This window comes from Magallana gigas, chromosome 2, assembly GCF_963853765.1.
Source record: "Magallana gigas chromosome 2, xbMagGiga1.1, whole genome shotgun sequence".
Classification (NCBI taxonomy): Eukaryota; Metazoa; Mollusca; class Bivalvia; order Ostreida; family Ostreidae; genus Magallana; species Magallana gigas.
Genome location: NC_088854.1, coordinates 31,396,065 through 31,408,053, shown reverse-complemented (window position 1 = coordinate 31,408,053; position 11,989 = coordinate 31,396,065). Strand labels below are relative to the sequence as shown.

Below are 11,989 nucleotides of genomic sequence, written 5' to 3'. Positions count from 1 at the left end.
AAGTTTGATTCGATTATTAGTAGAAGCTCAAAATCAAAGTTTACACAATTATTTCAACTCCTAACATCGTTTTGTGAGCGAACTTGTAAATTATAACCAATATTAACAAAACTGAATGCTGATTTATCGTGAGAAAGTAATAAGGTTGACTTTTATTTGTTCCAACTGAATATATGTAAATTCTTATCATAAGGTTTACGTGTAACAGGGTTGTGAATAAACGAAACTATACACTATATACCATATACGGTTGGCCAATGGGTTTATTTTACAATACCATCATTATGTACGACATTTTTGCACGTTCGCTTGTTTGAAACACGCAATCAAATTGCTATGATTCGAGTCTTAAAATGATAACATTTGTGTTGTTTATCAAGCAACATTTTTATATATGACGCGAGAGATGCAGAGAGCGAAAGAAAGAACATTTTAACTTACTAGTATTTCAAAATATCTTTCATGTTGTTATATATGTAGGTAATGACATTGCGAAATGCTGGGATGATTACCAAAATTCCTTTCGAAATCAAATCATTAGAAAGTACCAACTTCCATCATTGATCTCACACACTCACAGAAATAATTGAACATTTTCTATATAGGTCAATGACTACAAAATCCTAATTAAGAGGGCTTCAAAATTGTATAAAGCTCACCAAACTAAAACTGGCAATTTTAGTGTGTGCGAACTGCACCAGACGAAAGATCAAGCAATATGAGGAACCCCGCACTGATTTCACTATGCTTTGGGTTCCTTTTCTATAACGTTCATGGACAAGTTGAAAATTGTTATGATGACCAAGGTACTCCGAAAGTTTGTCTCCCACCCTTTATGAATCCTGCTGTAGGGAAGCCGGTAGAAGCCACCAACACTTGTGGACAGACAGGACCCACAGAGTACTGCCCTCTGGGACAAAGGACATGTAAGGTGTGTGACTCAACGGATCCAGGGAACAGTCACCCCGCTAATTTTATAACGGACAGTAATGATTTTTACGGCCGAACTTGGTGGCAATCGGACACCATGTTGGAAGGGATCCGTTATCCAGTGGTAGTCAACTTAACTATTGATTTAAGTAAGTAGACACCTTGTTCTTAAATTAAAATTTATTTCGATTTTTTTTTCTACCTCGTTGATATGAACGAATTCGCTGTTTTTCCAAATTATTAGAAAAGTGGTAAAATATATTGTCAACAACGAAATTTTTGTTTGGTGATATTAAGTTTTACAATACTTTACGGGATAAAGCTCTGTCATTGAGTCAACTGAATTATAACTGGAAGGTCTGAAATAGGGAATGATGACATAACTATGTCATTCAGTCAGCTTTAAGTTATTTTTCAGTCATTTTTCAACAGAGTGAATTGCAGAACTTAATTCAGTGCTATAAACACGGGATGTTTTTTTTGCATTTTCTAATTGTGAACAATTTGGTAAAATGAAATAAACAAACAAAAAGCTTATTGTTTGAAATAGTTTACTTTTTTGTTGTTTAATGGTATGCGGGCTATCATATTTTTCCTTTAGATTCTTTGAAATGTTAAGGTATTACCATAAATGTGTATTGATAATATTATTACAGTGTTTTTTTCCATTCTCAGGAAAAGCATACGAAATCACCTATATGACCCTGAGGTTTAAATCTCCAAGACCAGATAGTTTTGCCATTTACAAGAAAACAGCTCCAGGTAGTGACTGGACGCCATATCAATTCTTCAGCACCTCCTGTCAGTCGACTTACGGGAAACAAGATGTTAGTGGTCGCTGGCTCATTCAAACAAGTGAACCAAACGAAGCCTTCTGTAAATCAGAATACGGCGACATTTTCCCATTTTCTAATGGCCGCATACCATTTAGTACGTTAGAAGGACGACCCGGGGCGAATGATTACGATAACAGTCCTGTTCTGCAGGCAAGATGCACTTTTCTCTCGTTGTTTGTTTAGTCATAATTTTGTGTTTTTAAAGCATGTTTGAAAATGATTAAGAAAGACATTTTACTCTATGTTACTATATTTTATTCTATTTATTATTTTGGAAGAATACTAATTTTTTAGTATTGTATTTCATGAATTTGGTTGAATAGGAATGGGTAACAGCCTCTGCAATTAGAATCTCTCTGACGCGAATGAATACGCTTGGGGATGAAGATTTTGGTGGTGATCGGGCTCTCAAATCATATTACTATGCAATTTCTGACTTTGAAATTGGTGCAAGGTAACTCATTACTGTCGCTGTCTCTTGATTGACTGTATACTAGTAGTCTAAGAACTAAATACTCTCTCTCTCTCTCTCTCTCTCTCTCTCTCTCTCTCTCTCTCTCTCTCTCTCTCTCTCTGAGAAATATTACATGTACTTACGCAATATTGTTAGGATTTCGGTTTTATGCAGATTGTGCTTTCAATATGTACATGCATTTTGCAGATGCAAATGTAACGGTCACGCCAACGAGTGCTACTTGCCAGAGAACCAGGTAGCTGACCATGAAGTCTGTCGATGTCTGACAACACTGGCGGTGTTAACTGTGAGACGTGCCTTCCTTTGTACAACGACAGGCCTTGGGCCCTTGCGACGGAATCCAGTGCTAATGAGTGTCAGCGTGAGTGTTTCAATTGCTTTCGATCGTACACATATTAAACAAGCTCCTTGTGAAGTTTACTTTTGAAAACAATTTGCCTTATAACACAGTTATTACTCTGAAAGTTCACGTTAACACTAAAGAAACCACAACGAAATCAAAATTGGAATTCCACGGGTAACCCCTCATTAGTTCAGTATGCTTGACTGTAATGTCAGAGTCAACCATTCTGTATTTGTGTAGGTTGTGAGTGTAACGGCAAAGCGGATCGCTGCTATTTTGACGAGAATCTCTACCAGACAACTGGCAGGGGAGGTCGCTGTGTTGACTGTCGTGATAACACTGATGGACCTCAATGTGAAAGGTGTAAAGACAACTTTGTTCGAGGAGCAAACGGAGAATGTGAGTCAGCGACGCCGGTAAGTAACAAAATGCGTATTTATTAATAAACATGTATTTGAATTCTCGAAAATAATGAATTAAAAAAGAATAGATAGAACATGTTGAAATTACTTTTTTATGGGTTTATAATAAGAGTAATTTTATGTTCACTATTTATTTAAAGAAAAGAATTCAGGTACTAACCCGGTGTAAATTACCATAGAACCAAATTTATCACATATTGTCATAATTTGATGCGCAATGCAGTTGATACTTTATTTAAGTAAAGATATCAACAAAATCATGAAACTGAAATGAAAATTTCATTTGGCGTCTTAAATTTGATTTTTAGTAATTTGTTTACTAGTATTTATCTTATGAATATTAAAACGTGTAGCATATATTTGGAGTAGAAAGTGGAATTCGATATGGCACAGTTCTTTAAAATTTTACATGAAATAAGATTTTTATATAAATATATTTAAAAGTGATTCACAAATAAATTGTCATTAGAATTTGCAATATCGTAAATTAGTCATTCTTATACCCAAAGGAATGGTATGGTTTATGAAAGGCCAAATTAAAAATTTTTTTTTTTATGTAAAAACTAATTTTCTTTTATTACATTGTTTTATTGATACTTTTCAGGTTCTTTAATATTCATGAAAGTGATTCATCAGACCTGATCCCATATAAAGGAGGCTACACACACAAAGAAAGATACAACGTCTGCGTTCTTACACAACTGATTAACACATTCACTACTATAAACGTACTTTTATTATTTCTTTTAAGCTTATTTTTTATTACTGATATTGAATTGTATCAATAAACACTTTTTCGCCCTGTGCCTTTAAATTCATTTTTATGCCACATGTTTTGAAGAAGGCAATTTGTTCGCAGCCAGGAAAAAACAAGAAGCCAACAGAAACCAGTAAATACCACGCTTTCTTGTATATCAGAGTAAAACAAAACTTCCGATTAAACAGATATATAAACAGAAAAGTTATATGAAGATCAGCTTTATGGCAAATGGAAATATAGTTATATTTGATTTATTTTCAGCTAAAAACAATATTCAATCATTTTAATAGTGAATATTAAAGACAAAATATACAATTAACATGACAATTATATGTACTTGGTAAATACAAAATTAACACAGGACACACTCATCAGTGCATTTCGTTTATTTGAAATATGAACAATATAAAATTCTGTTTTAAACGAGGTTAGTGAGTTGATTGTACATCATGGTGAAAACCGACAATTTTTACTCACAATTAGAAACATTTAAGATAAATCATTCTAGACAATAATGATGATTACACTAAATTTGAATTTTGTTCAGCTAAAATAGTAGCAATGTTGTCAAAATAAAAAAAAACCGTCTGATTTTTAAGTTACTGTAATACAAGCTATTATAATACTGAGTCTTTCAACCCTTGTTGAACTGCTACGTTAATTGATTATCGAAAGTTATTGTCCTCCAATTGATTTTGACTTGAATTTGTTTTATAAAATGTTTTTAAGGCACTCGAAAAAGCAAACAAAATTATTAAATACGATTTTGTTTGTAATCGTTGGAAAACAGATGTTTACTGGAGATACTTGAACACGTTGATTTGTCCACCTTTGTAGTTTGCAATCCACAGTTTATCATTTGTATCCATGCTCATGGCACCTATTCCCTGAATTTTGGGATGTGTGATAAATGTAATAAAAATACCATTCATATCCAAGAGATGAACACAGTCATTATCCGTGTCCATCACTAGAAGATTACTGTGGCTATCTGCAGCGATAAAACTCGGAGAAAATGATTTAAACTTTCCCTTTTCTAAATTGCCATTGTATCGCCATCGAAGAAGGCCATCTTTGTCAGTGACAACTACTTGATTTTTGTTTGGATCCGATGCACATATATCCATATTTTTGTTTTCTTCCACAAAAACATAGTATTTTCCAGATGCATAGAGTGGCTGGTGATTTTCGTCATACTGAATCTCCTGAATTATTTTGAAGTCGCCCGAGAAGCGAGCGATTTTGATTTGAGTTTCATCTTTGCTTTCCATAGAAACCAGAAATTCATCATTTCTTGTGCAGCATATTCCAACTGGTTTCCAGTAATTGAACGTAATAACTTGGTCCGTCTTGTTTTTTGTGACTATGCATACATTGCTCTGATGATGGTCATATACTGCGTAAACCAAGAAACCTTTTCTTGTTATCGCTAAATTGATTGGTCTAGTTCCAGACTTTGCTTCGATTCTTTTGATTACCTTTCCTGAATCGATCAAATTAATGGTTTTATCTTCACCATTTACCCATACAGTACTTTCAATGGGAGGAGCAAGACTGCAAATTGTGTCAAGATGTGTTTCAATTGACTGGCATAGCACTACTCTACTGTAAATATTTCGCAAATTTTCTATGTCAAAAGAAAACACTTTTAAGTTTTGTGGTATGTTTGAACGAAGACTTCCGAATGCCATCGACATAAACTTCATTTGTTTTTCACTTAAATCATACGAAGGCATAGAAAGGTAGGGACGATAAAATTGCATGCATTTAAGATCTCTCAATTCATAATCAAGAACATCTTTTAATTTCATAGTTGTTGTAAGTTTGTTCACTTGTTCACGGTGCACATTTAATGCCTTCAAAAGGCCTTTGATTTCTTCAATACGTTTCTCTAGAAGAGCAATATCCCGATTTCTCATATAAGTAACTTGTTGTGAGAATTCTTGAACAATTTTGTCAACTTGTTTGTGCCACTCCGTCCCCTTTTTAAATACTGCATTTTGCGCTTTGTCATAAATCTTCCTTACCTCTTTAATATTTTTTTGCAAATGAGCAATACTTTCCATAATATTTTTGCATAAATCATTTTCGAGGTGTTTGCATTCATCTTCTATTTGTTTCTTTTTAAAATCGCATTGAAATTCTAGTTTGGTGGCAGGATGAGTTTTATGCTGAAGTGTTATGCAAGTAACGCAAATTGGAACGTTGCATTTTGAGCAGAACAAATCGCACTTTTCACTTTCATGAATGGAACATGATGGCAGTTGAGGTGTAAATGCTCTTCGCCTAATCGATACGATATTGTGCTCTTGAGTTGCCATGGAGTTAATGTGGATGCCTACGCATTGACCGCACAGATCACTTTTGCAAATTGTGCAGTGGAGTGACACTGTCTTGCAGCACAACTCACACTCTATAAAATGTTGAGCGGTAACGGTATCCGGATCTTCGGCGTCGCTTACTTCGGCCATATCTTACCACATTCAAATAACTCTTCAACGCAAGAAAAAATACTGTAATGATAAAAATGGTAAATTTTGTTTAATTTTCATTAATATATACATCTACATATACCATACTTCGTATTCATACGACGTTTCACTGTGCGTCACATTGCTACAAATTAAGAACGAAAGTAAAAAAAAAAAGAGTTTACAAGTTTACTTTCAACCTCTTTTTTTCATTGTAAAACGCAAACTCTTTCAATTATCTAGTCTAAAAAATGGGGTGTCTAAAAAGTAAAAAAGTAATTTGATACTGCTTTTAATATACGTGTGCACAATAAGTAATATAATTTTTAAATAAATGCAAACTCCGATTGAATCATTGTATCATGGGCCAAATATTACACCTTATGCAGTATCCACGATAGCCTTTTCAGTTCAAAAGTTATATAATTGAATACATCGATAAATTGATCACCTGAAAAATTAGTTTTTAATGTATGTTTTAATTCCCTTTAAAAGGGGCATGGTCACGATTTTGGTCAAATTCTATATTTCTGTTCTTTTTTAATATTATCCAGAATGAATTAGGAATGCATTTCTAATGATCAAATGAAATTTGAGAATCAGTCGTAGAGTTATAAGCAAGAGACAGTGATCACAATTCTTTGTCATTTAAAGTAGGTCCGTGTCCTATTTTTGTTTACATATGTTCATTATACCAGAAACATCTTTTTCAAGCTGATTTGTCTAATATATACTCATTCATTTTAAGCATAGATAAACAGTAACTATCGTTGAACGACATTCATTTGAGGTCAAAAACTAGAATTTGCACTCCAACATTTAAAATGTAAGCAAAAGGTTTGTTTACATAGTAAATAATTGTAAGCTCTGTAACTCGCTTATATCTCAACGAATAACACTCAAACTTTGGTTGCCTATTAAAGATGCCTTACTGGAGTATTGTAAACATTTTTTAAATCGAAAAAATAATTTTTGACCAAAATCGTGACCATGCCCCTTAACGCTTTATACATGATTATGAAATTCTGATCACCCTTTGGTGTCGATTACGAGTGGATGAATTGAAGTATTCCAGAGATTCTTGTTTCTAGGGGATAGAGGGGCAGAGTTTGGTTTTTTCTATTATAATTATAATACTCTTTTTTACTTTCAATGCACAGTAGCGTCCATACCCCGTCACCATCCCCACTTCTTAGATCCCCCCATTGCTGCCTCAATAATTCGAGCATATTAGAGTTTTGACACACTAACAAATATCAATAACAAAGAATACTTATAATGACATAGCTCTGATTTTATTTAGTTGCATAAATTGTTTATAAAATAAGGTTTTGATAACAGTCGTACTTTCTATTTAGAAAAGCGTATGTAAAGGCATACTTACAGTTTATTCATTCAGTGACAAACGTGAATTAATGACGTATTTAAGAAAACTTTGTAAACTTTGTATACAGTTATTCTGTGGGAGCATACCTTGACAGTTAACCAGGGGAGCCTCCTCCCATCCTGTTTCTTTTGTTGAATTCGCTGTCGTCAATCAAAACAGGAAGTAACATAAAAGTTATCTTCCTTTCGTCTATTCATTTATGTTTTGACGTCACATTTTGTATCGATTAACTGTACGTGTATATTCTTCTATAATATTTTAATATCATATCATATTTAATTCAAATCTTCTCAAACATGGGGGAGATAACAGCATTTCATATGTTTTGAATTACTTGCTTGTACTATTGAAGAGGAAATTAACACTTGACAAAAGAAGGTACATAAGTGCAGATCTTCGAACATTCATGCAACATCAAATTATTGTAAGTTCATTGCTGTGTAATCGTATAGTGGTTATAACTTTTATTTATACCAGGAGTTCCATGATATTCTTAAGTTTGTAGTCGCTAAAGCTAAGTCAGTCTCAAATCTGTCAGTTTTCTAAGTCTAAATCCAAAATTCTATAATATTGTGAAGGTTCTAGAAATTAATATCAACGCTCAATCACTCTGTCAGATATTTACGAGCATTTCAAAATCACACTAACTCTAGCCCAAGTTCCAGATACATGTAAATGAAAACACTTGTTATGGTACCATAGATTTATTAATGAGCAAATGTTATATACACAGATATACAGTTATACAAACTTCCCGTTATCACCCTCCTTACCAAGTTACAACGTAAATGTAAGCCTGCCTTAAAGTTAATTTATAGTCCAAGTTACCCAAACCTAATACAAACCCACTTAACACGGACTAAATGCCTAGCATGCTGCACAACGGAAATTTACGGGACAATAAACAAGACACTTAGCGAGGTAATGACCTAGACGAGAAACGGAGACTGGGGCCCACCCATCTACCCGGGGAAGTGAGTTGACTCGAACCTTAGAGAAGATTCCACCTCAACTGCCGGACTAAAGCAAATCCTGACTTTATATACACCGCGCTCTGGGGTGTGTTTCTCTTAACCAATCAGAACGACTATAAGTATTTATAACTCGAACTAGCATTTCCCCACATCATTATGAAAAACACAGACACTTTCCGAATGATACTTAAACAAATACAGCCAATCATATTTATCGTTACGTTTTGCATAATCTATAGACGAACATGTGCTTGACATGAGACCATGCTAAATATAATTCTATCACAGCTGATTATATTTTTTAAAATTTACTCTGTATATTTAGACCTGAGGTATATTCATTGAGAATATCAACAAGCAATGGAAGCTGGAACAGACTATAAGATCGGTTGAAAATTATCTGATTTGAATGTGAATAATTATACATACCTTGACCAATTGGAATAAGGACTACTATGGACTGCATGTTATATCTTGTTAGACTGCATTTTTATTATTCTATTTTTTCACTTGTCCATAAGGGTTTTCAAAATGAGTAAATCCTACATAATGGGGATATAGGTCTGGTATTTTAAACATATATATTCCAGAAAATTGGGGTCAATTTAATTAAACCACATCAGTGACATCAGATCTGACTTTCACATAAAATGCATGGCAATGATGGATTTCTGTAATCGCTGTGGGTACGAAAAAGTTTATCCTCAGAACAATGTTTATCATGGGTTAATTGACACTCTGGAAGAGTACACACTGCGATTCTTTCCATCTTCCACACCATCAGTCCGGGGTGGGAATGTTTAGTTGTATTGCATTCCTATATAAGTGTTGCAGGTTGGTAGCTCATTAGCTTCCTTGGCTGAGTGATGGATTCGTATGTCAGATTACCGAAACTTAAGTAGAGGAAATCTGTCCGTTTCATTTGATCAAGATTGTTTTAATTGTACAAGACAGTCACATGTTAACAAATATGTTTTAATACAGAACATGGCGGTAATTAAGCGTAATCCCAATCGAGCATGGTTCATTTCATATTCACCAATTCATTAGAGACTTACTCTTAATACACTAAAACTTAAATTACATGCTTTCTCCATCCCCATTTGATCTATGATTTTCCAACGTCTGCTTTTGCCATGTTGTTGTGACGTCTTTTTGTACTTCAATACAGAAGAGTCAACAAAGGGAAGTAACTTTAAGTTGGATTTTGTGGAAAAGCGATAAATTCAAATAGTTGTCTGTGAAAGCAAGTGAAAATACCCAAGCCAATTTTGTTTGTATTTATAAGACCAAGGTCTTATCTTATTGAAAAAATGTTTATTCCAGCTTTCATTTGCCTGCTTAAAATTAAATTGATGTTATTTAGTGTGTCTGTTTTTCACTATTATAGTGTGTCTGTTTTTCACTATAAGATAAATCTATGAAACACAAACCAATGGTATTGTTATCTGTACATTTCACTGAAATCAATTAATGGGTACAAGTACATTGATTACTTGCTTATAAAATTAAACCAATGTCATGATCAAACCTTCATGCATTTAGGGAGCATACGAGTTATTTATATAATGGTACTCTATATGTCATTTAGGCCAGAAGCAAAATGTTTCAATGTCGTTGTTATGGAAACTGAGTACGAACTGTCAAAAATATACCCACAGAGAGATAAAATTCAATTCCATGTTAGTGCGTGGCCACGTATTTTTGGTCGTTCCAGAGAATTGATGTTAAAATTGGTTCGTTTGTGATTGAGCTATTAATTTGCAGTGCATTTAAATTCCATTGAGAAACAGAGTGGAAGATTGTCCAATTCTCCAAAGGTTATCGATCTAATGAGCAGTACAATGATTTATATCATATCCGACCTTGTCCAAACATCATTAAATTCATAATAATTATTAAACGTTGGATTTTGACATGCATGATCTTCTTCTTAAATTGTCTAGGACAAAATAAACAGCTGGAAAAAAGCCCAAAAGCAATAATAGTCCAATTGATACTGAATACTACACAATTTCTCATAATTTGTTGCCTTAATATAAGCACTTGGTTAAATCTTTTTTGCATAAGATGTATTGTGCGGGACTTCAGAAAATTCAATTTCATATATATATTGTATATATGAGTTGGTCCCGAATATGCTTTATGTCGATATGCAATAAACGAGTCTGCTCTATTAATCTATGTTGTTATAATTGTTGGTCATCGATTGGATTGATAACGACCCTATGAAAAACCACCTGGGATATTTATTGAATTAAAGTATCCAGTTCAAGTTCAGTTGATTCGCTAACATCACATTTATTGGTACAAGAAGAGCAAATATATATAGGACATACGTTTGAATTTAACAGTTCTATGATATAATTTATAGAGAATGAATGTAAGAGAAATTCCACAGTATATTGACAGCATAAAGCTGAATTCAATCATTTTAATAGTGAATATTAAAGACAAAATATACAATTAACATGACAATTATATGTACTTGGTAAATACAAACTTAACACAGGACACACTCATCAGTTCAGTTCGTTTATTTGAAATATGTACAATATAAAATTCTGTTTTAAACGAGGTTAGTGAGTTGATTGTACATCATGGTGAAAACCGACATTTTTTACTCACAATTAGAAACATTTAAGATAAATCATTCTAGACAATAATGATGATTACACTAAATTTGAATTTTTTTCAGCTAAAATAGTAGCAATGTTGTCAAAATCATTTAAAAAAACCCTCTGAATTTTAAGTTACTGTAATACAAGCTATTATATTACTGAGTCTTTCAACCCTTTTTGAACTGCTACGTTAATTGATTATCGAAAGTTATTGTCCTCCAATTGATTTTGACTTGAATTTGTTTTATAAAATGTTTTTAAGACACTCGAGGAAGCAAACAAAATTATTAAATACGATTTTGTGTGTAATTGTTGGAAAACCGATGTTTACTGGAGATACTTGAACACGTTGATTTGTCCACTTTTGTAGTTTGCAATCCACAGTTTATCATTTCTATCCAGGCTCATGGCACCTATTCCCTGAATTTTGGGATGTGTGATAAATGTAATAAAAATACCATTCATATCCAAGAGATGGACACAGTCATTATCCGTGTCCATCACTAGAAGATTACTGTAGCTATCTGCTGCGATAAAACTCGGAGAAAATGATTTAAACTTTCCCTTTTCTAAATTGCCATTGTATCGCCATCGAAGAAGGCCATCTTTGTCAGTGACAACTACTTGATTTTTGTTTGGATCCGATGCACATATATCCATATTTTTGTTTTCTTCCACAAAAACATAGTATTTTCCAGATGCATAGAGTGGCTGGTGATTTTCGTCATACTGAATCTCCTGAATTATTTTGAAGTCGCCCGAGAAGCGAG

At 33.5% G+C, this 11,989-nt stretch overlaps 2 protein-coding genes across 4 annotated transcripts; one reads left to right on the top strand and one right to left on the bottom strand.

The window, feature by feature from the left end:
• Positions 1 to 662: 662 nt before the first annotated feature.
• On the top strand, positions 663 to 3,812 carry LOC105336420 (laminin subunit gamma-1). The gene is made up of 6 exons (XM_011440726.4): positions 663 to 1,079; positions 1,606 to 1,916; positions 2,090 to 2,220; positions 2,428 to 2,602; positions 2,825 to 3,000; positions 3,611 to 3,812. Exons 1-6 carry the CDS (start codon positions 719 to 721, stop codon positions 3,792 to 3,794), a joined length of 1,338 nt encoding a protein of 445 aa, XP_011439028.3. The 5' UTR covers positions 663 to 718; the 3' UTR covers positions 3,795 to 3,812.
• Positions 3,813 to 4,135: 323 nt separating this feature from the next.
• LOC105330444 (protein wech) lies at positions 4,136 to 7,826 on the bottom strand. Of its 3 annotated transcripts, XM_066076142.1 has the most exons (3): positions 7,711 to 7,774; positions 6,431 to 6,497; positions 4,136 to 6,279 (listed from the first exon to the last, which is right to left on the bottom strand). In XM_066076142.1, the coding sequence occupies exon 3, from the start codon at positions 6,235 to 6,237 to the stop codon at positions 4,561 to 4,563; it is 1,677 nt and encodes a 558-aa protein (XP_065932214.1). In that variant the 5' UTR covers positions 6,238 to 6,279; positions 6,431 to 6,497; positions 7,711 to 7,774; the 3' UTR covers positions 4,136 to 4,560. The 3 variants fall into 3 exon arrangements, with proteins under 3 accessions (XP_065932214.1, XP_019923705.3, XP_034302233.2); XM_020068146.3 differs by lacking the exon at positions 6,431 to 6,497 and having other exon boundaries at positions 4,136 to 6,259; positions 7,711 to 7,791; XM_034446342.2 differs by lacking the exon at positions 6,431 to 6,497 and having other exon boundaries at positions 4,137 to 6,279; positions 7,711 to 7,826.
• Positions 7,827 to 11,989: the final 4,163 nt, after the last annotated feature.